Genomic DNA, 27,420 nt, shown 5'->3' on the forward strand with positions numbered 1-27,420 from the left:
CTTTCACGACTTCGTACGCACTCTGTATCATTTGTTATATTGATATTGATATCTGTTGTCGGATCCAGCTAGTTAATAGTTTATTTTAGGGTCTTGGAGTCTCCTAGGACCTGGAGTCAAGTCAAGTCAAGTGGATTTTCATCCTCCATTAATTTAATTAAATACATCAAAAATTAATTCATCGATTCTATCGATCGATCGATCGGGCGCGGTGAAATAGATCAGTCAAATTGACAAACACTTAGGACAAGGCGACTGGACAAACACTTTGACAAGGCAACATTACTGACTTCTGGACTATTTCAATTGCTAAGAAGATAGTCAACCGACGTATATATTTAGTTATGCCTATATGCGTCTTCGTATGTGGACAAAGACAATCAATCACCGACAAACCGAGAACGATTAAAAAGTAGACAGACAGCAAACAGCAAACAGCACAGCGAGAGGAAGCAAAAATAACAAATACAAATGCTAGACCGATTGGTGAGTACGCTAAGAAGAAAATGTCTTCAAGGAGAGGCAGACCAAAAAAAAAAGAAAAAAAAACAGTGCAACCCCGCTTCACCCTCACAAACTCCAACCCATGCAAATGAAGCTCGAAGGATATCAACAAACCCGCTTCTCCCAAAGATCCAACAGAATGCCGGTCGCTTGTAACATCATTTCAAGGTCATGACACATGACGAGCGTTATCTCTATGAATGATGAATGGGACGAGTGTGGGTATATATTGGTTCGATTGTGAGAAAGCCCCCCAAACTTGAATCCAAACTCGGAACGGTCGAGCGTGGTTCCAATCTCGTGAGAACGCCAAAAGAAAAAGCCCCCAAACCAAAAAAAAAAAACTCCCTGGATGATAAACAAAAGGAAAAAAAATCCCCAATGTCGCTAGTCTGGAAGAAAAGATGGAAAAATGAAATACTTCAGACGAAACGAAAGAACTATGACAGCATGCACAGGCGGGGAGGACAATAATAGATGAGAGAAGTGAAGAAATCCGAACAGACATGCTATGCTTTTGATGCAAAAAGACAGACATTGAACGACACGATATCCAATCTTGAAAACGACAGAAAACGACAGACAGGAAAAAAAAAGTTGTAGTTTTGATACAGACTTATGTATATGTCGACGAGGCTGGTTAGAAACTGAACAGCCCACTTCGTTTCTTCCCCAGCGGATACACGACCAACGCGGCCAGGAACAGCCCGACGGTGATGCCGATGGCAACCTCGACCACTCCGTACCCAATGTCAAAGACCACGCCACTGTACATCCTGTCGCTCGCATAGAACGACATATTTTGTTCCGCCTGGATGAACCCTTCGGTTCCGTTGTTGATAACCGAGTAGAAGGATTTATTTCCCGTGATCTCGTTGGCTGACGTGATACCCGACACCAACGATCCAGTGGCTGCCAGGCCCGAAGGCACCTGCACGAAGATGGCCGGCAGAATCGCTGCCGCGGCGAGGCCATGCCGCAGTCGACTGTAGAGATTGCCCATCACCCCGATGACAAAGGCCCCCAGCGCATTGGATACTTGCGTGTTGTACTCAAATCGTTTCACGGAGAAGTAGTTGGTGGCATACCCGCAGATAGAGATCAGCAACATCATCGGCACCTGGCGCCATTTGGCTTGGTTGATGGTCGTGAGACAGAACGTGAAGGCCAGTACAAAGGGGAAGCGTTGGAGATATTCGTTGGTAATCGGACTCGCCGGACATGCATAATCCGACGAGGCGTTCGCGTCGAGCAGACCGTACACGGCCGTGCCGATCGTGATCCCAAACCCCAGGAAAAGAGAGTAGATGATCGCGTACACCATCCGCACTGAGCCGGCCACAATGCTGCGCGATTGCAGCTCCAAGCTCCCACACAGCACCATATATCCCGGGAGGATCAGGGCGATAGATGACTGGGCCAATGCTGAGAAGCAGAAGAGACGACCCCCCTGGTAGGAGATGCTGCCAAAGGCTCGGGCGAGAAAGGAGGTTAGCACGGCGGCCGAGATCTCAAAAACGTTTGAGTATAGATGCGACCGGGGAGACAGGACCAGCTGCAGGATGCCCACCAGACAGCCGAGCACGAAGGCAATCGGCATGTCGATGGGCCGCGCCCCAAAGGCAAAAGGCCCCACCGTCGCGCTGGAAAATCCATGCATGATGATCAACAGCCAGATAGGGAACTTGTCCTTCCGCGTCATGATCTCGTCCAACCGCTGGATCGCTTCTTCGACGCCGATCACGTCATGGACGACCTCCTTGTAGATCTGGTGGACATCGGCCAACCGACCCAGGTCGACCCCCTGGGCGGATTTGACCAGCTTCACCTCGGTCGTGTGAGTGGAGGCATCGTCAAAGGAAATGATCATGCAGCCCGGTATATACAAGAACTGGCCGTCGATTTCCAAGACCCGCGCCGTCATACGCATATACTCCTCCAGTCGGTGCGTGGGGGCCCCGTACTTCATCAGAGCCTGACAGAGACGGATTAGATAGCGTTGTCGAGACAGAATCTCGGCGATGTGGACGGTGATTCGGATCTCATCTTCCAGTTGCGGCCGCATCAGCCGTTTGGCCACCCCGGACAGGCCACCGCTGCTCCGCGACCGCTTCAGAATCGGCCGTTGGCCGGTGGTGCTTGAAAATGAATTTTTGGCGGAGCTGGCCAGAGAGGTGGTGGAGAGTTCGGGGGACTTGTCGTACCATTTCCTAGGTTTGGGAGGCTTGCTGGAATCCCTGCTGAGGGACCTCCCACGGGCGCTGGCCTCTCCCAGGCTGCCGTTCCGGCCGTGAAGGCCTCCACGGTGGTGATGGTCGCCGCCTAAGCCGTGCTGACCCGGGGGCTGCTCATACAGCTTCAGCAGCGTCGACAAGATGCCACCCCGGTAATGGGTAGGCGGTGGCACATAGGCATCCGGATCACGATCATGAATGGGTGTCACTTGTCCCGAACGCAGTCCGGGTGAGGGAGCACGAATCCTGGACAGCGGATTGAAGTCTCGTCGAGTCATTTGTTGAACGAGCAGGTGAGCTTCTTTGGTGTGGGTGGAACGTCGCCGGTGGTCCTTGTCTAGCGGCCCGTCTTCATCCTCGTCCGTCGAGTCGTCGAACTGTTTCTCCGGAAGCGTGATCAGAGGGATCTCATCACCATCTTCGTAGACAGCGCACTCGGTGGGCGTGGAGGCGACTGATGACGGCAGACTGCAATGAGGACTGGGCCGCGGAGATTTGGGGGTGGAGGAACGGCCGAGTAGGGAGGCCAGACGTTGAGCTCGTTCTTGAGCCGAGTGGATGGCTCTGCCTTTCTCATCGCTGATCTCACCGTTGCCCTCATCGTCACGGATCCCCGGGGAACTGGCTCGCGAGTGCAGGGTGGATCCAGTGACATCTGAGGCCGCATTGGAGCCGTCATCCGTCAAGGGCGGGGGAAGGATGGAGCTCCTGCCCAGTTTATCGGCGTAAGGAATGCGGACGGTGGGCGCGGGCCTCTGGGGAAGCTGGCCCCCTTCCTCCGCTGTCGACCGGCCTCCTCTCTGCTCGTCCTCCGTCTCAGGCTCGCTGACGGTGAACTTGACGCGATTCGTGACTTTGAGAATGCCGGCATTCCGTGGCTTGTTCTGCGCGCCTCCTGGCCCAGGCCCTCGATTAGAAGGCGCGCTCTCATTGGGTGTGAGCAAGGGCGATGTATGTGAGCTCGAGGATCTGCTCGTCTCCGCGAGATGCTCTGTTGCACTTGCGCCCCGCTGGCTGTTACTTGTGTGCTGGGGATTGGGAGAGGTGAGCGGAAGGTCAAAGTAGCCGCCCGCCATCTCTCCGACCGGTGTGGATACGGCTTCGATCTTGCAGATTCCAGGACGCAGCGGCCTGCGACACTGATTGGCGAGAATTGAAGGGGGTGGGTTCTGTTGTGGAAGTGAGAGCGAGAAAGGTCAGTGGACTGTAGCCCGGCAACGGTCAGCAATGTTGCATCGCCGCTTTGCACGAGACTCGAGTCGACTCGTCACCGCACAGAAAAAAAGATTTATAATGAGGCGAGAAGAACGTGAATTCAGGTGGCTCAACAGGTTTGTAAAATCTGACTCGAGTTCAGCTGTGGCGGGACGTTGTGCAGCAAAGCCGGGCCTGTGCTGTCCGGTCTGTATAGTTCGAGGTACACAGATGGCGATGAGGGAAGCCCGCTACCGAGACCGAGAGTACGTCATGGATGCATAAAACAGGATTTGTCTTTCCTCTTCGGGGGGTTGAAGTCAGCTCAGATGAATAACTGCGTCGATGGAGGATGCAGGTTGGATGGACTGGATGTACTGTCTGCAGTCTGTAGTGCTGTGTACCTAACAGATCTGGGGCTTGCACAAAGGAAAGCAAAACTGGGGAAGGGGATGTGGCAACACCGATGGAAGATAAAAGAATGCAAAGAAAAGAAGAAGAAAAGAAGAAAAGATCAACGAGACACAAGAAAGGCCAGGATAATAATAGTCGAGAACGAGCGATTGACTGATGGATAAATCAGCAGCTGCTATCCGCCGCCCGCCGTGTCGTGTCGTGCACCGATCGAATAGCCGGAAGCTAATCGATTATTATTATGAAAAAGAAGGGACGCGAACGGAAGGAGGCATGCACATGAATCTATTTAAGATGGGTTTGATTCTTATTATTCATCCTTTTCATTTCAGCACGATCCATCTGTGCATCGGAGCGGGTCACACCCTGCCTCGACAGGCCCCTCCTCCCTTTTTTCTTCTCTCCCCTTCCGTGCACATAATATTAAATGGGGTCCGTGAGCCTTGCATCGTGAGCCGCGGCATCAGACTGTCTGTTTCAGTGGCAGTGGGTTGCCCTCGTGGTCGCATGGTCCGTGATGGCGATGGATAGGATAATGGCTGAGACTTAGGGGGTGGTGACGGGGTGGCATGGGCTCCACGGTCACACCAGATGCAATGGAGTCGAGTCGAGTCGAGTTGAGAAAGCAAATCAGCAACGCCAGGTGTCCAAGCTTTTGACGAAGTTTGATATCAGCCCGACCGAGAGAGAGAAAAAGCTTGACCCCGCCGGCCCGAGAGACGAAGAATAGTCTGGATTTTCGGGATGGCGTTGGGCCGGAGTCGTTCTGTGGGTACGCTGGAGAGTCTAAGTTTAGTTTAACTAAGGAGATGGATTCCAGAACTGCCCAACTACGCCGTACACAGTCTCAGACTCAACAGGATGGCGATAACATTAATTAATAATGTCAGTGGCTAGCAGTCTATCTAGATAAGCCATCATTTTAATGACAGTGGCAATGGTAATGGACACAACCGCTTGCTATAGACACAAACACGCACACACACACAAGCTGTAGATCGACAATAGGGATAAGAGAGGAAAAAAATTGTCGTCCCCATCTGACATTTTTCGTCAATGCTGGACAAAAGTCAAGGACTGATTACGTGTCGAGTAGGTGTCAAAAAATTGAGACATGTTGAATAACATTAAAGGAATAAATTTAATCAATAAATAAAATTAGAGTCAAGTCGTCGTCATTTGACATCAATTTCACAGCCCATTTCCTCGATTCAGATAGCTTTCCATCTGGACAGCCAGCAGCAGCCTCCTGATCAGCATGTGAAGATTCAGTTTCTGTCGCGACTATTTGGACGATTGACGGCCAATCCTCCTGCCTACCTCCCCTTCTGCGCATGTCACCGATGTGCACGGAGCACCGGGGGGCCCTGTCGCATGCGAGACTAAGACTATAAGAGTGCTTTGTCGGGCCGCCCAAAAGGGAGATACCGGTAGAAGTCCCAAGGAGGGAGGTACGGAGGTGGGAGGTGGACTCGGGAGTCAACTCGGGGGATGCCGTGAACGCTGATCTTGCATTGCATTGCAGTGCAGTGCAGGACCGGAGGACATGCGCCAGTCAGCGTCTGTCAATCAGCCACGATCTGTGCTGGATACGATACAGGCTGACGAACGCCCATGCTCAGTGCTCACCGTCAGTCTGTTTTGCCTCCAGCAGTACTCCGTAGGGCTGGGGGTGGCTTGCTTGGGTCGCGGCCCAACGACGCCGTGGCCTCGTGGAAATAAATACCTAAGCTTAGTCCTTATCCTCAGGCTTAGGGGCGTTGGAACTTAGGGGTAATAATATTGGGGCTATCAGATCGGCAGGCAACCTTAACTGCCAAGGACCCAAGGACCCAACGTCCCTAACAAAGTTCGCTCGGGATCTCCGCCAGTGCCGCCACTCTGGGTCCTGCCGATCACAACTGCTCTAACTGAGCCACGGCTGTCCGGCCCGGCCTCAAGCTTAGGGATAGAAATAGAACAACGCCGCCACGGATCGGGGTATTTCCCCAATGGTCCACTAAGCTATCCACTATCCAGCAATAGCCGCGTCAATAATGCACGCTACGACGACATGCCGTTTTGAAATTTTTTTTTGTTTTTTTTTTCGACGATCCCGTCTTGCCAGTCCTCAAGCATAATTTAATTTATCTAATATTAATCCTACCTCAATAGTACTTGGTCCGTTCGTCATCGCCACTGTCTTACGGTGTAGGAAAAAGAAAAAAAAAACAGAAAAGAGGGGGAAAATAAACAAAAGGAGAACTGATCCCACCCCCACGGAGTACTCCGTAGCATTTTCCAGATAAATAAATAAATAAGACGGTTAGGCTCTCCTGCCATTGGCCGTACCACGAGTCAGGTGAAGGCTTCATTCAATCGATCCAGGCATTCATGATGAGTAAGGCAGGCAGCACTCCTTGGCAGCTCGAATGGTATGGTTTTTCGTGTACCAGCATGTCTCCCGTTCAATGTTTTTGGCGGGTGGAGAACTTTTGCGTAACAAATGACTGAAGTATCAAGTCACCAGCGCTGTACCCGTAGGCTTTCCGGTTTCCGGTACAACATCGCGACTGGCCCTACAGCGAAGGGAGGTATTACCACGCTCAGACACTAGCAATTCGTAGGTGTCAAGTGCATTCCCCTGTTTCGTCAGAAGTATTGCCAGTGTACAGAGCACGGAGTACTCGGTACGATATGGTCACGTCCACGTAGGTACCCTACTGCTTCTCCGAGCTACATGGATCAAGATACCAGATGGACTGCCATGGCATGTTGTCTATCGTGCAAGTACTTCGTACCATTGGCCATGATAAGACTGTGGTGAGCTTACATGCCATCACTTCAAGGCCCACACCCATTCATAGACATATAATGCCCCCACGCATAGACTTGACAGCAAGCAGTGGTGGCTGGCAATCTGACTTGCGTCGCATCTCGGCATCGTCGACAGAGGAAGTAACTATGAGTCACGACCGCAGATCGTCTCTCAGATCTAGTCACAAGAATAAGCCACATCCTACGATGGAGTCTTGCGCGTGGATCATGGGGCACCCGTTGATTCGAGAAAGCTCAAGTCACACTCATTTAAACCACACAACCAATACCAAGTTGCGATCCAGTGGACACGTTCAGTGCGGAAGGAAAGTATCTGCCTATGACCGGCGTCTCAAGTCGTAGGGCCAAGACAGCTTTTGTGGGGTTGCAGATACTCAGGCCTCTGGTCGCTGTCTGTCCTCTTTGGATCACCGAAATCTGAAGGGCCATGTTGTACGAGCCTCCCAGATGTCAATGTATTGGACTCGACCGACACAGATTGCGGGGAGTCTTGTCCCTCACGAGACCTAAGACGTGCAGTGAACCATGTCACTTCGCAGAAACCTCCCACTTTCGGCACCCGGGAAGGATGGATAGACTGAGAACTCGAGGCAGAGATGGCGAGCTTAGCGCCGTATCAAGAGCTAGAGATCGTAGCCACGGAGCAGAGCTCGTCAATGCCAAGTCGAAAGGTCGATAAGGGGAAATCGTCAGTCCATCGCAGTGGCAGCCGCAGCCTGCCATATGACTCCTGAAGTCGTTCCAGACCGCCCGGATTCGGGTCGCTTGATAGCTAGCTAGCGGCTTCGGTGACTTGTGATCCGTACTACATGTTGCGTCGAGGACCCATTCGATTCGCGGCAAAGCCTAGATAGAGTAGATAGCGATCTGGATTCTGGATGTCTGCCCAACGACCCAGCCGGTCTCGAGACCCACTCTCCAAATGCTCAGAGTCAGAGATAACGCACAAAGGCGATGGCGTGACGGATGATAGCATTGATAGGGGCTTTGATTCAAAGCTTCCCGCTTCAATTCGCACGACGTTGGTTCTGGAGCAATTAACTTTTTAGCTCCCGGCATGTGCTTTAGTAACTTTAGTAATAAGGAGAGGGGGAAAAAAATAAAAGGAGAAAAAAAAAGAAAGAAACGGCAACGGGATTCTCGACCCGTTGATGATCCACAATTCTTACCACGCACAACACTAAAAGCAAGAATACCACCCGCAAAAAGAGAAAAACTTAAGTCTCTGGCGGTCGCACTTCTAGACTCTCATCTTAAATCATCAGCAACCTAAAAGAGGTGCGGTCGGCAGACATGTGAACCTAAAGGAAAAATTTTTTTTTCTTTCGAAGAGAAGAAGCGAAGGATTCCTGGATTAGGAAAATGGCTAGAAGGGTCTTTTAGCATCCACGCTGGAATCAACAACAATTTAAGGCCGCATCCTCAAACTCTAGCTTGCTTCAGCTGCACTGCCCGTCGGGGCCCTGCAGGTTGTAAAGAGCAGGCATTAGCAGCCGTTTCCAGTCCCGGCTTCCGAGCCGACAGAACGGGGAGTGAGCTCTCAAGACCATCGTTTTAGTCCTACTCCGGATGGTGGTGAGACTCTGTGCAACTCTACTCTGGTACACAGGATCACCCAATCGGGATACCTTTAAGGCTCCTCAAATCAAATCAAATAACCATTTATACGACGACTCGTTTTATATCCGCTGACAAGGCCCATGCGTGCGGGAGGAAATATCATTAGCTGTATAATATCCATGTCGTCGGAAGAGGCTGGCTGAAAAAGAGAACAGGTTGGAGAGCTTTCTTCGGAAGGTGAGAGCAAGGCAGAGGTACTGACGACGACAACATTCATCCAGGGGTTCCAGGTAATATTCAGAGTTCAACGCGTCAGTTGCCAATGTTTCTTGCCACCTTGCGGAGAGACTCCTGGCAGACCAGAATGCAGCAACAACACTACTGAGTGAACAGCAGCTGAGTCAAAAGGGAGATACCACCCCCAAAAGGAGGACCAGCAGGAAGCAGCAATTTCTTGGAAGAGAAGAGAACATACCACAGCTATCAACCAAGAATTCGTTCATGACAGATGACTGCTTAGCATGGCCTTTGTCCTTGCTTGTCAATGGCTCAGTCTGCGGTATCCAGGCCCCGTGACCCGACCGGTAGCCTGTCACGATGGTTTTGACCAATGATGTCATCCTCTGGTAGATCACTGTATCTCCTGGAGACGAGGGCGAATTATGGACAACAGTAGTCAGTCGTACTGCTGAGCCACTGATGAAAATCAGTCTTGAAGGTTCTATGATTGTTCCTTCTCGGGAGAGGCGATGAATTGGACCCGCAGTATCGGTCTCTGCCAGAGAATTGGACCTCAGGGAGGACGATCTGCTGCTCATCGCTGGCACTGAATCTCCACATTAGAACTATTGAATGCCGATACATGCTAGAGCCGTAAATCACAGATTCAACAATCCTGATAACCAGCACCGTAATTGATCTATGTGAAACGTTTCTGGTATGTCGTTGAATGTCGGATGCTCCTCATCCTTTTTGTCTTTCTCGGTTGGATATCTGGATGAGCATGCTCTCCCAGATGAGATGCGAAGGAGGAACGCGTAATTCGACCAGCAAACCTTGCATAGAAGACCTGCAAGGTCATGCAGAGTCCGAGTCCATGGGGGGAAAGAAAAGAAATTCCATTCCTTCTCTGGATTCACAACAACAGCAAGCACATAGCATAAGCAATGTGCATTATGGAGAGTTATGTGTTGTCGATGGACAAGTCGGTCTCCACACCCAGACCCAGTAGTACGGCCTAGCCACGTCGTTCTTGATCGACAGGGGATCATGTCTGGCGGGTCCTGTAGTAGAAAAAAAATGGGGATGTCAGCGAGGAGATCATCATCAATAACGTAATGTTTGCGAACGATGGCAACAATAACGATGATGTCAAAAGTCTCAAAGATGTCGAAGTTGCTTGGGCTTGGAATGAGGAGAGCTCTTCTTACCTGACTGGCTGCATTCAAACGCAAGCGACTCGAGTGCTGGAATTGACATCTATTAATGACCAGTAACTGTGCAATAAACTGTACCTGAAAGTTATTGTCATCTCCCCTATGAAACAATAAGACAAGGCATCGCTTAGGCTCAAAGCTGATTTGAATTCCAAGTGAAGTGAGATTGTACTGGTAGGATGACGATGTGAGATGGTTAGTGGCTGCGGGTGGAGAATTGGCAGGAGAATTTAGGGAAGCGTCGACTCACCATAATGTACTCCCGCCACCATTGGAGTTATCGGATGAAAGGAGAACTCCCTTCCTTCAATGTTTGTTGGAAATAAATGTACAGGGTTTCACAGATAAGTTCTATCCAGCTGGAAAAAGAAATAATGTCACCTTGGTGTATCAGCATCCCTAGTGAGCACGGCTCAGATTATATACATTTTTATCTAGATTAAGCAGGTAGATACTGTGCGCAGCACTAATGTACCACAACCCAGTATTCTTTTTTTTTTTACCTTTAACGCAAATAAAAACATCCCATTCACACCTAATTATAAGATATATGTCTTCCAGCTTCCAGAAACAAAGACGTCTCACCCGTGAAGCAAGTGGTTATTCATCGTCTCCATTGACCGAAGACTTCACTCACAGTTATAAGAGGACCCATTCAATGTAATATATGTATGTACAGTACTTTCTCCCTTTGAAAAAGAGAACAAACGCAAGCAACTATACACAGCCCAAGTCAGCAAGCCAATGATCAAATACTCAAGGTTCTTGAGAGCTTTCATCATAGCTATGTATTGATTGCCTATCGGTGTCATTGTCATCGCGCCCTATCCAGTCCAACCAAGCCAGCTTAATACAGAAGCAAAAACAGAAAAACTCCAATGCCCAGTGTAAAAACAGACACAGAGAGAGAGAGGACAAGGGGGAGGTATTTCTCAACAAGAAGGAAGAAACAAGAAACAACAAGAAAACCACGGATGGGTTTTCTGGTATCACATAAAGAAGACATTGACATTAGCGTTGTAATACATTATCGGTTTCATCGTCGCTCTACACGACTCAGAGCACCAAGAACAAGGCCAATATCCTCCCTTCGTTGCTTCTCTAGTCGTATTCGTGTCAGATTCTTGTCTCCCCCACCACCACTGTCGTCTTGATCTTCTTCGATCTCCAACGCCCTCAGGGTATTCCGGAGATCCCGTTCCTCCAATCGTTGTGAGCAGATACGCAGGATCTTGGAGGACACGTTATCTGCTGCGGATCGATATATTTCTATGTCGTGGATCCCAGAAGCAAAAGAATCAAGGGTCGGGGCCAATGATGTGGTGATACGGGACAGGCGTGAGGAGACTGTAGCGGGTGAGATAGGTGGTAGACTGGTGGTGGTGGTGGTGGTGGCGGAAGGAAGAGAAGGTGACTCCTGTTGGTGGTTGTCATCTATGCGTAGATTGTCAAGACCGAGAGATGTGATAAGTGACTGTTGCGAAGGATCTAGTACGGATGTATCAATGGCTTCGGGACCTTGTGATAGAGCATCAGATGAAGACTGCGCCTCGGAAGACTGGGCCTCCGTTTCCTCTGCTCGCCGTTCTGAAGATTCGTAATGTGGAATCGAAGGAGGTCGTAGGAGAGCGTTGAGAGCATGCCTTTCATTTTGTAGCCTTCAAGACGAAGACCTATTAGCAAAGGCTCCAGTCCACATGTCGTCACGATTCGCCTGTCAACATACCGTTGTATCTGTTCCTCGAGTTCTTTAATCTTGTCCGCATTCTGAATGTTCTTCGGATTCGGTTTCTTGACAACCACAGCAGGAGGATCGGAGTCCTCTCGTGTAAACCAGTCGGAGAGTTCGGATCTGTTGGCAAAGTCCTGAAGCAGCTCTTCTTGAATGACGCGTGCTGCGAAGGAAGTCAGTTTCTCGCCAGGTTGAATTCTCGATTTTAGTCAACTCACCTGCCAATCTGGCGCTATCATCGGCGGACCGTGACCCAGATGGTTTTTCACCCAGTGCCCGAGTTGCACACCACGTCAATAACTGTTTCATCCGTCGAGGTTCGGATAGACCCTCGCTTGCGATATGTTTATAAAAGTCCGAAGTGTCTACCTCCTTATGAGGTACCGCTGTACTAAAAGTATCAGCACCCCGTTCAATTTCAGGGCTAGGAGTTGTCTGCGGAAGAATATCCCCACCGTTGGACGCGCCGGAGTCTATCAGAGAGCTAGCTCGTCGTCCTCTCATTCCTAGACTGCTCCGTCTTTCACCCTTTCCTGCTCGCTCCTTCCTCATCTCTTTATTTCGCTGAATGACAGGAGTATCCGCGAATGGTAATGCGATTTTGGACGTTTCAGTTTGCGTGGGTTCTGGCGACAGAAACCCATTCGCATCGACCGTCTTTGATTTGCTCGGTCGGCCTTTCTTTCGTACCTTTTCCATGGGAAACGGGTCCTCCTCATCCCGTGCCCGAGTCGAACGATGATTTTTCTCTGGCTCATTCTGGAGTTCAAGAGAGGCCCTTTTCGGACGTCCTCGCGATGGCTTCCCAGTCGCAGTTCCATTTGTGCCTGTATCTTCTCCGCCAGATGCTTTGCTCGACTTCGTTTTCGGGGGTCGTCCTCTCTTAGCAGGTGACTGCTGAGGGGTCTCCTCCACAATGGGCTCTGGCACGGACACTTCCTCACCGCTTAACGGTTTCGCTTTCTTTGAGCTTGTCCGTGTGAATTGGAAACCCTCAATATCCTCGTCATAAGCTGCCAGAGAAATACCAAACGAGTTAGCAACCGAGTAGTGTTTGGACATAACCAACTTCCGACATCTTTCGGAGTATGATAGATTGAATAGCGTCCCACGAGAATAGGCACTAACCTGCTTTTCTTTTTTTCTCGCTCGCCAGTGAGGCCTTTTCCTGCGCTGTCCTGTTGACAGTCTTGCCCTCATCACCACCATCATCTTTTGCAGCATTCAGGCGCGCGCTTGTCCGTCTACCTCGTCCTTTCCCCCCAGTGTCCTGTGCGGACGACGACGCAGGGCGCGACTGCGCCTGCGACGTCGCCATGTTAATTGCTTTCAGAGGCTCACGACGCGTTGTCCTTGTCGTTGAAGGTGTTAGGACCGCGATGGTCATGTCAGGTGATGAAACGGAGCAAGGCCGGCGATGAAAGGACTACCAGTGAATAATCCACCAGTCTCTCAACGGATCCGGTGAGAGCTAGGTCAAGGATCGAGTCCCATGCGACACTTGAGAGGTGTTGTCGTTGCGGTCGCAAGAGTTCAGACAGCGACTCGCAGCTTCCGCAGCCCACCTCTCGATCCAACGTCGTACGATGGTAAGCAGTTGACAATCCAGTAACAGCTCCCCTATCTAGCTGTGTCCTTTTCGTCGTCGTTCAGACCCTCTGATTGCGGGGTCCTGTCGCTGTTGTGGTGCTGCGATCGGTCATCCGTCAGGTCGCAGTCTTGGAATTCTGAGAGAACGTGATTTGACGGGTCGCGCTTCGGACGCCCAGGCCGGGACGCGACTACGGAGTAGACAGTCAATCCTATTTTTCTTGGAACAGATGCACGCCAACGATCCCGAGTCGACCGATACAGCAATTGTGGCGTCTTCTGCTGCGGATTTACACGATTGCTGCGGCGCTGACGCTGTGTGAATACACGATGGCTCATCGTTTCCTGCGCTGAATTCGCTGCACGCCGTTGTTTTGGTCGTGGCGCGTGTGGGGATCGCGCTAGGCCGTTTCGGGCTGCGGAGGGGGGAATGGCATCGATAAGCATGCGAAGTATTGCCAGATGACTTGGAAAGGAGGAAGAGAGCTACGCTATTATTGATGAGCGGAGAGTGAATTGGATTGACTGCAAAATAATATCCTGTGCTGCAGCCGGTAATCGATATCATTGGCTTAGGTACTCCTCTATACTAGGCACTCTTTCCATCTGGCCCAATTTCCGAAGTACAAGAAAAGATGCAGTATATTATATATGACACCTCATATGTCACTATGTATAGTCCATCACAAAACGAGTCCCGCCCAAACACAATCATACATGAACAGGATCTAGAAACTATACAGCAAGATAACTGATCACTTCGAAGATAGCAAAATGCAAAGATCCATCCATGCGTCTAGTTACGCGTCCGTCTGACGGGGTGGTGCCAGGTTGCCGGCAATCCTGCGCTTCGCTTCTTGTCTCTCCTCGAGCGTAACCTGCTCTTCTTTCTTCGGCATGTCGGGCTCAAACTGTGGCTCATCGGGACTGTGGCCGACGGACATCCCTACCCGAACCTGCAGCGGCGAACACCAAGGTTAGAGAGATACGCTCGCAAACACAATGAGGACGATTCACTCACCAATGTCTCAAGGGCGCCCTTAGAGTTCTCCACCAGGTCGCTGTCAAAGTTGATCATTCCGGGTTCAAATAGCAAGAGGACAGTGCTGCCGCCGAACTTGAAGTAACCCAACTCTTCGGTGCGCGATACCTTCTCTCCAGCCTGACGGGTAATAACCGTGCTGCCAACCATCATTGCACCCACACAGATGACCATGACCCGGCCATGTGCGACCGAATCAATGGGAACCAAGACCCGGACGTTTTCGCCGTATACATCCAGTGCGGAGCGGATGGCCATCGGGTTCACCGTGTAATACTCCCCTTCAATCGTTTTCGGCGTGCCTAGGACCCCGTCCACGGGGATGTGAAACCGGTGGTAGTCCTGAGGAGCAAGACGGAAGATTCCGACGGCTCCGGTCTTATATCGTTTCGCCTCTTCAGGGTAAGCTTTCCCAAGCAATCTCTCTACAGAGAATTCTCTTCCCTTAATCCAGATCTTTGTAGCCTCGTCGATGCGATCAAAGACCACGGTTCTGCAGTCGGCGGGGGAAACGACGATCTTTGGGTTGTCGGGAGCGGAACATGGCCGCGAGCCTGGCTTGAGCTCTCGGTAGAAGAATTCATTAAAGGTCTTGAACTGTTCCACAGGAAGCAAGACTTCAGACATGTCCAGTCGATGGAAATTGATGAAACCCTCAATCTGACTGGCAGACGCAGGATCATCGTATTTCCTGCCCTGCTTGATACTCAGGGACTTGAGCATCTTCCGGACTATGATAATGTTAGTGGTCAGGGGAAAAAAAAAAGCCTAGAAAAAAAAAAGAGTCGTTTCTCATCACTTACTTCGTTTCTTTTCCATCTCCCGACTCTTGAGACCTTTGTAAAGCAAGCGGATCCCCAGACGAACGTAGACACTCATCCGTTCCTCGTTAATCTGTCCAGTGATTCGATCCTGAACGAGAATATTGGCGGAATTCGCTCCCAGCCGGTAGCCGCCATAAGAGATCTTCGTGATCACTTTGGTGTACCACTTCCGCTGAGCTTGACTGGACGTGACGAACCCGCCCATGACGAGATTGTCCACCTGTCTCCAGTCTTGACTGGCGCAAGTTGCGAGGTGGGTAATGATATCCGCATCGGAGCGTTTGGCGAGTCGAGGTTGATGGCACAGAGGACATTCTCCGATTTCAATGACATGTTCTTCACCCCTCTCATCAATGAGATCATCAGGTGCGAGATCTTCATCCCCGGCGCTCGGTTGTTCCTCTTCCGAAAGGGTCGGCACTTCAGTCGTTTGAGGATCAACGTTCGATGGCAGAGAATCACTCGTTTCCGCAGCGATATCCCCACCACTCGACGGATCAGGACTCCCACCGTCTCCTGCTGACGGGAGGGAACTTGACACAACGTTCGGGATCTTGGATCCAATTTTTCCGAAAGTTTTCTTCTGTACCGCCTGAAGCGCATCCTCCAGGCAGATCACGGCCTGGTCGTAGGTCAGATCCGCCGTCTCACCGGGTTGGTTCTCAGAGGCGAATCTTCTGAAAAAGCCATCAATGGTGGACTCTTTAAGAGTGGACCCAAGCGTATCAAGCATGGTAGTCAGCTCAATCTTGCTGATTCGACCGCTATCATCAGTATCGTACTGCTTCAGCATGACCCTCCAAAATTGTTGGCGTAGCGCCTTGTAGGGCATGTATTTGGCCTTTACAAAGAGCTCCGGGGCATGCTTGTCTTCCCAGCGCTCTTTGTTCTTCAACAGAAGGGGGATTATATAGGTTTTGAGATCATTGTCCTCTGAACTGTTCTGAGTGGAAGCGGTGATATCGTCACTCGTCCTTCCCGGGACGGTCAGCAAGGAACTGTTGGGATCAGGGGGAACACTGCTTGTAGGAGTCGGGGGCTGTTGATCCGACGGCACCTGACTGGACAGGGACGTATTTGAGCCCCTGGGTTTTAAACTGGGCTTGGATATCTTGGGCAAGCTGGTCGCCGACGACGAACGAGACATCGGTAGCCGAAACCGTGGTTTCGAGGCGGGAGGGGTCCGGGCGACGACCGACGGCTCTTGAAGCCTGTAGAGTCCAGTCTCCGGATCGGCCTCAGGCGCAGCCGAAATCAGGGTTTGCAGCGGGAAGTCCGCCGTCGCGACGAGGTCATTTCCCGACAGCTTGTCTCGGTCCATCACCGTGAAACTGATCGTGTAAGTCTGTTCGTGTTTCATCACCTGGAACACCATTTTTTCGTCAAACACCGGGTTCAAGTTATGCCGGATGACGCGAGTTCGTAGCGTTTTTCTCCCCAAAGACGTCACGACGAACGGATCCATATCGAATGACGTACGAGTCACTATGAGTAGTTAGCCTCCGAACGTCATATTCAGCATGGCCCGGTCCTCATACTGTTCCTCTCCGGAGGGAGATCCGTGATTTTTGAGATCTCCATAAACACAATACCCTCAACGCCATTTCCTGCCCCAGAGAATTGATAAGCCCGGGCTGCAAGGGTTTTACGTTTTAATCGTGCAATACGAAGCCGTCGTTTGCGTTTCTCCACCACCTCGGGTTTTGTCGGATCATCAGTCTCATCCGAAGTTTCGTCGTCTTTATCGAGATCTTCCTGATCATTCCAAGCACCCTGCGAGAGCGTCTCATCCTCCTCCCCGGCGCATACTATGGATCTAAATTTCTGGTAGATCTCCTGTGCCGGAGCCGTCGGATTGGACGAGTCGTAGAGGGAGAATTGAAGGAGGATCTCGCCAGACACGACGCTCCCCTTCTTCTTGCCCGGCCTTCGTTTCGATAGGAGTGTGTACCATTTTGGCTATCGCAATCATCAGCTCGACGAATGGTAGAGCCCGGAAAGAGACCAGGGCGTACCTGCTGTTGGATTTCTCCATCCGCGAAGATCTCCTCCAACGGGATATCGAATTCCCCCAGGTAGTCTCTTCCAATTCTGTCACGGTCCCAGCAGACGCATTCCAGCAGCGGCACTCCAACCACGGGCAGTTCGAATGTTACGTTCCAATCCGGGTTGAGGGATTTCGTTATGGTCGGCGTCGACTCTCGCGCATTTCCCAGGGTCACCACTAAATACTAAAAAATGGCCATAAGCACTGGTCGACTCTGGATGTTACGTCGGGACTCACTGGATCGCTTGTGCCTCCTCTATCCTTGGCCGCAAGGCCCCTTCCCTAGTCACGGATCGAAATCAGCCCATCCACCGTCTTAGCTTCATACAACCAACATGCTCTGCTCACCTTGATGACTGTAGTCTTCAAAATCAAAGTGTTCTCGGCCGAGATCCTCATGGGGCTGGTATTTCGACTCTGCTGGGCGGGCGCCGTGTTCTTGGAGCTGATGAAGCGTGGCGGCAAGGGAAGGCGGACCATTGTGAAGGAATCGAATCGGGATGCGGGGTAAGCCAGGAGTAGCAAGCAGTGGCAACGAATTGGATGGGGCGATTGTCCTAGACATAGACCTTGCTCGATCAGACCGAAGAGCGAGAGAAATGGCCTTGTTACTGGCCACGGCGGAGGGGGAACAAATCGGGTACCCAGATCCTTCCCTTGGTCGCTCGATCACGACCGGTCAAGAGTCAAGAAGCGACGATTTTGAGGTTCGGCAAAATGCGGGGAGATCAGAGATCACGAGCAGGACTCCGGAATCGATCCCAGCAGGCTCTCATGAAGCGAGGCAGTCTGGTCGAGGGGTGAGGAAATAACGGACTAGGTCGACTGCAATTGGAGTAGCATCTTGGTCGAGAAACTGTGACAGAGCACCGTCGTGGGGGAGAGTTGACGATTGCTAAGAATAATACCATCGAAAGCGTAGGTACGCCACAAAGTGTATTGTAATTACTGTTGTTAGCATTATTCCTAGTTAGTGTGACTTTATGATTGATGAAGAACCTAGATAATGCTCCTGGCGGGTCCTGGGGGCGATCGAAACAAGGCAAACATCATCGTCGTCGGCTGCGGAACCTGCGGGAAATCAGATCATCCAGAACACCCTACGTCAGGATCCTCCGGAGAGGGTTAGCTGGATCACTACCAGTATCCACCTTTTTTCAACAATCCAAACTCCTTCACCGCACAATGTGCTCCAAGTTCACAGCTCACCATGGGCATGGAATTGAATCGAATTCTGGCTGTGCAATGAGTTGATCTAGGTAGCTCAGTATAAGGATTGGCCCTCTCCTCATCCCATCGCGGATGGTATTTGATCCTGCATTTTTTAAGGCTGTGCCTGAAACACAGCCATGGCGGCCATCAAACTCAGCGTGCCGAAAATATCGACCTATCTTCGTTCCAAGAGCCAGTAGTACTGCAGGGTCCTGATCCTTAATTCTTACTCAATCGCTAAATAATAATAATACGAGACGCCCTGATCCAGCCTTTATCTCGCTGCCTATCGACGGAGGATACAAATCATACGATGCTTAGTAGAATCATCTGAACACATCAGATCCTTGATAGCTAGCTGCTGACGGATCACCAATAACAAAGGGCAGTCAGAGCAGCTGAAAGAGTAATGGGAAAACGTCATTTCCCACCAACAATCTCACAGCAGACAACGGAACTGGTTAGGCTGCCCGCCACACCCCTGTCCTCTATCCACGCCACGAGATGCCATGACTGGACATAAGAGCCAAAATCCCCCAAAGCCCCTGACAAACCCTTGCTTCTGTATCTTAGGTAATTCCTGTGCACGTATGCTCGCTACCTCGGCTCCCTGGAGGGATCCAATGGGCTACTGATCTGGTGCACGTTAAACCTTCTAGTCCATCGCTGGCTCAAAACCCCAAAGATTGATTACTCATCAACATTGTAGAGGATGGTGAGCATCGTGGCACCTGATCTGCTTGGCTCGAGGGTCTGGACGGATCGGAGGGATAGCAGGTATTTAATTACTCGGCTAGAAACCATAGTCATTGAACAAATCCTCCAGGTATCAGATACAAGGACATGATCAATTTAGGCTGTCCAATAGGATAAGGATGAAGGTTGATGACTCTATCACCGACAGAGACTTTCGGGCATTAAGACATCATGCTTGAACTCCGTGGTTGCGGATGTAGAAGAGGGCTATGTAAATGATGCAAAGGAAGTGATCCAAACTAATCTCTCCTCCGCTGCTCCGCTCGGCCCCAAACTTCATCCACGCTACATTTCCCCTTTGTTTCCGGCACACGCAGGAAGATCAAGAAGCTAAAGAGGGCAGCCAATGCCGCGAAGAGCCAGTAGATCTTCCCCCTGCCGCCCAGGGCATCATTTAGCACGGGGAAGAATTGGGCGACCACGAAGGTTGCGGTCCAGTTGGCTGCCAAAGCCCAGCTTTGAGTAGCGCCTACGGCCTCCGGTCCGACGAGCTCAGAGGCCAGGATGAATGGGACAGGACCGAGTCCGACCGCGAAACTAGCCACGAAAAATAAGCTCGCGACAGCAGAGACCGCCTTCTGACCGACGGAGATCCCCAGAGCCAGCAGCACCGACCCGAGCCCCATGCCAGTGATACTAAGCAGGAGACAGGTCTTGCGGCCGATCCTATCCGGCAGTGGGGAACAAGCAAGAGTAACGACGAGGTTGAGGGCGGAGATGATAACGGCCAGGAGCGATGCCCCCGTGGGAAGAGTGCTCTGCAGGAGTGAGACGCTGTACATGATGATACTGTTGATGCCCGTGAACTGCTGAGCCACCATCACAATGACAACAGCGAGAATGGCCGGGCGATATTGGGCATTGGTAACTGCGCCCAGGATGGTGACGGGTGGATTGCGCGGTGGTAGATTCCCCGACGGTGGTGAGAGCAAGGATTCTTCTTCCGCGGTTCCATGTCCGGATGTTGAGGACACTTTCCACGCCTTGACCTCGCCTTCGATATCCGCATTCTTTCCCCGTATGCGTTGGAGGACCTGTCGGGCCTGGTTCGCGTGCTGATGCTCCGCGAGCCAAGCAGGACTTTCCGGGACCAGAAGCAAACCGCAGAGTTCCCCACATCCAATGGCAGCACCAATGGCGAGAATAATCCTCCAGAGACTGCCCTTGCTGAGGAAGTATCCAAGGGTCTGAGTCAGCAGAATACCCACGTTCGTCATGACCTGTGTAAAGGCTCCAAAAAAGCCCCGTGATTGGGGAGGGGCGATCTCAGAAACGAAGATGGGCCCAACCACGATGGAAGCCCCAGCTCCCACACCAGCGAGGAGTCGCCCAAGGCTGAGTACTGCAATGCCGGATGCAGAAGCCTCCGCTATCGACCCCAGCATAAAAAACACAGTCGTCGCCCTCAGGGCTAGCAGTCGCCCAGACTTAGTTGCAATGGGCCCCGCCAGCAAGGCCCCCAGGAGACCACCCAGTGTGTAGATGGAGGAAACGAGACCGAATTGCGATGGATTCATGGGAATGCATTGTGGCAGGTGTGAAGAGGAGGAGGAATGCGTGGATATGATACTCTTCTTTTCGCACGTAAGGACGGCTTGGGGAGCGTTCAGTTCAGCCTGATTTTCAACGGGTGGTCAGTCCCAACAGTTCGAATAAGGCACCACGCCAGAAGACTTCTTATCAAGGATCAAGCTGAAGGTTCATATATACCAGATGGTACCCGAATTGCAGTGGTCCCAACGTCGTGACGAAGACCAAGTAGATGAGGTATAGCGTGACCTTCGAGCCGGTCGGCGCTGGGGACACCATGGCGTCCCGCACGAGATTGTCTCGTATGCAAGATAAAGGAGGCTTGGATATGTTTTATGTTTCCTTTCCTTGGCTCAGTCTTCCCATTCGACAGGCAACAAGTCTCCAAGCGGCATGGATGGTGGCGTGAGTTGGAGTGTCGAGTGTTGAAGGAGCTGAGACACAGGCATGACGTGACGTGGGAGTGTCACCAGCCGTTCTCAGGCCGGCCACCGAGCCTGGAATAGTAATGATGGACCACAATTACGATAAGACATCTCCTTATCACGGTCTTTTGGTTCCTTATAGGCCTAAACTATGAAACCCCCGACGAATTCTTTTGAAGAGGTAATTAAGGAGGCAGGACGATCCTGGATATCTCTATTACTCACCCCGATATTCCGCGACCATGATCCGCTACAATGAAGCTGGAACGAACTCCTGCCATCTCATCCCTGTCTCGAAGTGGCTATGTTCGCCGACTCCAGGCTCCAGCAATTTCTCTTGGGAGTGATGGATAATCTCTCCGTAAATCAACGCTGGAATCTCGGATTTTACATGGAGTTATGTCCTCCGTGTGTGTCGATTGGTCCTGTTCTGCTGACTAAGACGGGCACCCACCGCACCCACCAACCCGCAACACGAACGCTCTGGAGTCCGGCTATTAGACGGTTAGCAAGTCGACTGCTGATGAGGGAGTCTTGACAGGAATCTGTCACGACTCCCGACCTCGGTGGAGTACGTTGGAGATCATCCATCGCCTTTTGCCTGTGTTTGCTGCATCGTTCCACCGCCCACGCCACCGCAGCCCCATTTCTCGGATCACTCGACGAACTGTTCTGGCACTGGCAGTCTCTTCATGAGCCTGACCAACCCGCCCTCGTCCGCCGGGGGACCTTTAACGACGTCTTCCATCCGGCCCACTGCGGCTTCCTCCGCTAGTCAGAATCCGAACCTCAAGAGAAGCGTCCAGGCTGCTTTTGACGGTAATTAGTCTGCTCGTTCTTCTTTCTCTTTTGGCATTTCCTTTGTCAGCATGTCTTGTTAAAGGGACCTGGTCTGTCTCTCTCGTCTCTTTTGGACTGTGCTGTGGCTGGCTCATGGCTGCCCGGGTCTTAAATCTCCCGTAGCCCTCTTGTTGGTTTTGGCTTGGCTTGATTGATATCTGGAGGGCGTCGCAGCTTCCTTGTGCCATCCCATCATGTTTGGAAGGAACTTTCCATTTACGAACTCATTGGGAGGCCCCTATCTTCGTGGTAATTTCCCTTCCTGGTGTCTGTGTCGTCGTTGGTCCAAGGCAGGAGAGGTCACGTGTGCGATGTTTGATAATGAGCGTCGAGCATCCTGATGGCTTTTGGTCTTTGGGCAATCGATCCTCTTTCGTTGATTTGCTTCCATGCCTTTCGACTTCTGAATCCAGTGGTCTCATCCTTCGATTAGCTTGATCCATCATGCTAACTCAGACATTTACCAGACACTGCAGATTCGAAGAGGACCCCCGGAAGTGGATATACGAGCAAAGTCCACGTCCGGGAAAAATACCATATCGTTGGCTTCATCAGCAGTGGTACATATGGTCGCGTCTACAAGGCTATCGGCAAGAATGGCCAAAAAGGCGAATTCGCCATCAAAAAGTCGGTCTTCGTAATCTATCTGGGAGATTTTTCTCGTCGCTGACTCCACCAGGTTCAAGCCCGATAAGGAGGGCGAGTTGATCCAGTATACGGGTCTTTCTCAATCCGCGATCCGAGAAATGGCCCTGTGTTCGGAGCTGAGCCATGCGAACGTTGTCCAGTTGGTCGAGATCATCCTCGAAGACAAATGCATCTTCATGGTCTTCGAGTATACTGAACATGACCTGCTTCAGATCATTCACCATCATACGCAACCGCAGAGACATGCGATCCCCGCGCCAATGGTTCGATCGATACTGTTTCAACTGCTGAATGGCTTACTGTACCTGCACAGCAACTGGGTGCTTCATCGAGATCTGAAGCCAGCGAATATCCTGGTTACCTCCAACGGCGCCATTCGAATCGGTGATCTTGGTCTCGCTCGCTTGTTCTACAAGCCGCTCAACTCCCTTTTCTCGGGAGATAAGGTTGTGGTGACCATCTGGTACCGTGCTCCGGAACTCTTGCTTGGTAGTCGCCACTATACCCCCGCCGTCGACCTTTGGGCGGTCGGGTGCATCTTCGCTGAGCTCTTGTCCTTACGGCCTATCTTCAAGGGGGAGGAAGCCAAGATGGACAGTAAAAAGACCGTCCCATTTCAGCGGAACCAAATGATGAAAATCATTGAGATCCTGGGCTTACCCCGGAAGGAAACTTGGCCTGGCCTCGTCTGGATGCCGGAGTATCCCCAATTGCAGTCTCTGGCCATGTCCCGCGGCCCGGGTCATTTCAACAAGCCTTCCAACCTCGAAGGCTGGTACCAGGCATGTCTGAAGAATGGCGGCTATTCGCCCACTTCGAGCGTTGGCACACCCGGTGCCGATGGCTTCGATCTTTTGTCGCGGTTACTCGAATACGATCCGGCGAAGCGGATCACCGCCCAGGAGGCGCTGGAGCACCCCTACTTCAAAAACGGCGGGCCGATCAGTGCGAACTGCTTTGAAGGCTACGAGGGGAAATACCCGCATCGTCGAGTCAGTCAGGACGACAACGACATTCGAACCGGTAGCTTACCTGGGACGAAGCGGAGCGGATTGCCTGACGACAGCTTGGTAGGAAGAGCATCCAAGCGCCTGAAGGAGTGATTTGTAGATGTTATATTTTGTATATTGTTTGTTCCCTTATTTATGATTGTTGGCATCAATGGGCGTTCTTGGCGGATGGCATGAATAAGGGCATTTGTTTCACTTTTAATTTTTGGGAATAATCTGGCATGATATATCGTATACATAAGCATTTGCATATAGGTTACTATATGTTGGAATTGACACATCTCTTAGTCTCTTCTTTCTTAACTTGCCCCGAGCAAGGTGCAGGCAGCACTTACTACATAGTACATCGGTGACGTCAACCCCAATGTGAGCTTCCAGCAGCAATATGGAGTACTTCGCAGAGGATTGGCACCTGACTGTATTGTATTCATGCTGATCAACTTAGTTAATAGGCACAAATAAATGCATTTATTATCTACAATTAGGTACAACACTACAGTTCCATAAAGGAAATATTGTTCCTTTTTTTTCCCATGTTTTTTTTTGTTTTTTTTTCTTTTCCCCATTCAATAATCAATTCAACTAATATGATCTTCAATTGATTCATGCTTTCATCACAGTCTGTCGGGACAAAAATGGCTCTTCTTGAGAGAGAAACAAAAAAAAAAAAGGCTCACCCGGTCAGTTGACCTCTGGCACTGTCCTGGCCTTGTATTGTAATATGGTGTAGCTGGGACACCTTTTCAGAAGAGAAGAAGTGAAGACAGGGAAAGCAAGAAAAAAAAACACAAAACATCTTTCACAGGACAACATAAGGAGCGTTTCCAAAAATAGCCCATGGTTGACTCAAGCCTTCATATCAAGTTTCAGAGAATGAAAGAATGGGATCCGCAGAAGGAAAGTTCAGAACCCCATAGAAAGGAAAGACTTGAAGGACAAAAAAAAAAGTAAAGAACCTAGGGCTAGGGGCATTTGCGGGAGTCACCACAGACTCTCATCGTCAACTCGGATGCGGATATGTGAGCCATTCCCCACCAATCACATGATCGGGCTCTTACGCTTCTCAGCGCTGGAGAGGACAAGCATCGGCGTCTTGCGTCTCTCTGAGTTCTGCGAAACAGTCTTGTGACCAGCCACGACGGCAGCAGCGGATGGTGGTCCCACCGGGGACGAGACCTTCGCACCAACAAAACCAGGGCTGTCGTCACCACTCGCTGTGGTAGTGGCGGTGTACAGGCTGTCCACAGAACCCCGTTCGCGAGATGTTCGGTCTTTCTCCTTCATCTCGGAACCGATCGCGCCATTGGCGTAGGCCCGCAGACTTCCCAGGCTGGGCTTGCTGGAAAGGCTTCCGCTACCTCGACGGCTATCATCTCCATCCGACACGGAGAACACAAACTCGGTCTCGCTGGCTGGCGTGTTACTGCCGCCACTGCCGTGGTTGCTTCGCGACTCCCCGCGACGCTCAATCCCGGCCCGGACCAGGTTGTGAACCGCGCGACGACGCTGACGAGTGGCAAAGTTTTTGCTTCCCTCGTGCTTCGATGTCGGCTTGGCGATGAGCTCTTCGAGCGACGGTGGGCCACGGGGCTGACGAATCGGGTGCTCACCTGCGCGGCCCTGACCGGGGCCGAAGGTACCGGTCAATGGAGTCTGAGGGAAACCCGCAGACTTTGGACCGCTCCCGCTCGCACGAGTAACGTCGATGTTCGCTTTGAGGCCGGGGGCAAAGGAAGAGCTCTTCTTGTGACCCCGACGGAAGGCGTTGGCCGAAGGCGGCGGCAAAGGAGTCACATCTTGGGGGGGCGAGGGGCTATTCTTGGGGGGAGAAACTGCGCCTGACGAGGAGTGTTCCGGAGACTGTGTAGACTCCGGGGGAGGGGAGACTTCGGCGCGGAAAGGTGGCGGAGGGTTCGTGACGGCAGACTGCGAATGTTCCTGGTATGACGGCAGCGATTCCTCATGCTGAACGGCAACACTGTTGTCAAATACAAAGCTTTGCTGACCGGTCATGGGATTGTAGACAGAGTACAGGCCCGGCTGGCCCGGAACGGGCTGCACCACGGGCTGCATACCCTGCTGGAGCTGTTGCTGGTAGAGACTCATGCCCGGAACGAAGGAGGTAAACTGCGGTTGCTGCTGCTGGCCCAGAGACAGTCCCAGATTCTGAAATTGCTGGGTGACATTGATCAATTGCTGCTGCAAGCGCTGCTGCTGGGCTTGCAAGTAGAGATTGGTCGACATGAGTTCCGCGTACAGCTTCTCGTCCATCCCCTCGCCATCGCCCAGGTTAATCGCCGGCGGGGCCAACACCTGTTCCGGAAGGGAATACAATGGCTGTCCCATGTTCATCATGCCCAGGTTTAGATTCATATTGTTGGGGGTCGAGTCCATCCCATACATGTGCTGAGGAAACGTAGCACCGGTTGCCGTCTGAGGAACGCGGTCGGCGCCGCGATTAGAATTAACGGCATATCTGTTTCCTTCGAGGCCAACACGATGCTGCTGATTCTGTTGGTGACTGGGTGGGATTGTGGCAGACTTGGGTGCAGTCCGCAATCCGGCCAGAAGATGAGAACGACTGGTCCGCGGAGTGGCGGCCGTCGCGGACGGCTGAGATTCATCGATCTGAGAGGGAGACGGCACACTCAAACGCTTGATATGGGAGCCCTTCCCTCGAGAAGCGAAACCAGAACCGGGAACGCCAAGAGAACCGCCATTGAAAGAAGAATTGTACGTCATCTGAGCAAGACCGCCAGCGTCCATACTCATGGTCGTGGAGGAAAGGACAGAAGGGTATCGATAAGTTGGGTATGTGCAAGGATGCTGACAGGCAAAATGACAAATGTCGTAAGCGAATAAAGAGTAGATTGGCTGTGCAGAGATTCGATGGTACTGTGCTTTTGTACGGGCCGATACGAATCGGTGGTCAACCACGGATGCGTCGATGCGACAGGATGCAATTAAGGGTATTAAGACAAAGCGGGATCGAATGCGAACAGAAATAAGAGGTCAACGGCAAGAAAATATCTAAAGGGAGAAAGACACTGTCGTAATTCACTGTTAGTCACTGTTCCCTTAGGAGAGAGGCGGTGACGAGGGGGAGTGGTGAATGGTACCAGAAATGTAAGAGGCAAATCAAAATTATGAAGAAGTGAATAATGGGTTCAGACACCAAGAGCTGAACAAGTGGTGATTAAAATGTACAACGAAGATATGGGTGAAGCGGGCCTCGAGAATCGACGGGGAGTGCCTCCAGGACCACGGGAAGAACCCACGGTCGGTCGATGAGGATTAGACGCAAGCTGAGGATGCACTGCAATCCCACTTGCAAAAACGTCTAGACGCACACGAAAAAGACGAGAGACTCCACGGAATGATGCGATGACCTTTTTTGCAGATACAAAATTGGTCGATAATTTGAATTCGTCGCGTGTGTATGGCGGGCCCAAAGACGACGCGAGATAACTCAACTCCAACGCCGAACCAACGACAATCAGCAAGGGAGAGAAGTGTTTTGAAATGTTTCAACGCAGCCGGGTGCCAGTCGAGGTAAAGAAAGATCAGAGGGAAGGAATGCTTCGACTGCGATCGGATGGCCACAA

The 27,420-nt window shown here is 51.4% G+C and overlaps 6 protein-coding genes across 6 annotated transcripts; 1 reads left to right on the top strand and 5 right to left on the bottom strand.

Moving 5' to 3' along the window:
- Nucleotides 1-1,144: 1,144 nt before the first annotated feature.
- VTN77DRAFT_7263 (uncharacterized protein) lies at nucleotides 1,145-3,814 on the bottom strand (the record flags this gene model as incomplete). The annotated part of the gene is made up of 1 exon (XM_069423633.1): nucleotides 1,145-3,814. The coding sequence occupies one exon, from the start codon at nucleotides 3,812-3,814 to the stop codon at nucleotides 1,145-1,147; it is 2,670 nt and encodes an 889-aa protein (XP_069275490.1).
- Nucleotides 3,815-11,195: 7,381 nt separating this feature from the next.
- On the bottom strand, nucleotides 11,196-13,278 carry VTN77DRAFT_7264 (uncharacterized protein; the record flags this gene model as incomplete). Its single annotated transcript, XM_069423634.1, has 5 exons — nucleotides 11,196-11,817; nucleotides 11,886-12,054; nucleotides 12,110-12,277; nucleotides 12,347-12,904; nucleotides 13,020-13,278. The coding sequence occupies 5 exons, from the start codon at nucleotides 13,276-13,278 to the stop codon at nucleotides 11,196-11,198; spliced, it is 1,776 nt and encodes a 591-aa protein (XP_069275491.1).
- A 1,003-nt stretch (nucleotides 13,279-14,281) lies between these two features.
- VTN77DRAFT_7265 (uncharacterized protein) lies at nucleotides 14,282-17,874 on the bottom strand (the record flags this gene model as incomplete). The annotated part of the gene is made up of 7 exons (XM_069423635.1): nucleotides 14,282-14,437; nucleotides 14,503-15,254; nucleotides 15,327-16,832; nucleotides 16,886-17,306; nucleotides 17,363-17,578; nucleotides 17,632-17,676; nucleotides 17,743-17,874. 7 exons carry the CDS (start codon nucleotides 17,872-17,874, stop codon nucleotides 14,282-14,284), a joined length of 3,228 nt encoding a protein of 1,075 aa, XP_069275492.1.
- Nucleotides 17,875-19,601: 1,727 nt separating this feature from the next.
- VTN77DRAFT_7266 (uncharacterized protein) lies at nucleotides 19,602-21,171 on the bottom strand (the record flags this gene model as incomplete). Its single annotated transcript, XM_069423636.1, has 2 exons — nucleotides 19,602-20,978; nucleotides 21,073-21,171. 2 exons carry the CDS (start codon nucleotides 21,169-21,171, stop codon nucleotides 19,602-19,604), a joined length of 1,476 nt encoding a protein of 491 aa, XP_069275493.1.
- An 838-nt stretch (nucleotides 21,172-22,009) lies between these two features.
- On the top strand, nucleotides 22,010-23,908 carry VTN77DRAFT_7267 (uncharacterized protein; the record flags this gene model as incomplete). The annotated part of the gene is made up of 3 exons (XM_069423637.1): nucleotides 22,010-22,136; nucleotides 22,625-22,784; nucleotides 22,837-23,908. 3 exons carry the CDS (start codon nucleotides 22,010-22,012, stop codon nucleotides 23,906-23,908), a joined length of 1,359 nt encoding a protein of 452 aa, XP_069275494.1.
- A 945-nt stretch (nucleotides 23,909-24,853) lies between these two features.
- On the bottom strand, nucleotides 24,854-26,587 carry VTN77DRAFT_7268 (uncharacterized protein; the record flags this gene model as incomplete). Its single annotated transcript, XM_069423638.1, has 1 exon — nucleotides 24,854-26,587. One exon carries the CDS (start codon nucleotides 26,585-26,587, stop codon nucleotides 24,854-24,856), a length of 1,734 nt encoding a protein of 577 aa, XP_069275495.1.
- Between the last annotated feature and the right edge of the window lie 833 nt (nucleotides 26,588-27,420).

The sequence above is a fragment of the Rasamsonia byssochlamydoides genome (genome assembly GCF_041956645.1).
Source record: "Rasamsonia byssochlamydoides strain NRRL 3658 unplaced genomic scaffold VTN77scaffold_59, whole genome shotgun sequence".
Taxonomy (NCBI): Eukaryota; Fungi; Ascomycota; class Eurotiomycetes; order Eurotiales; family Trichocomaceae; genus Rasamsonia; species Rasamsonia byssochlamydoides.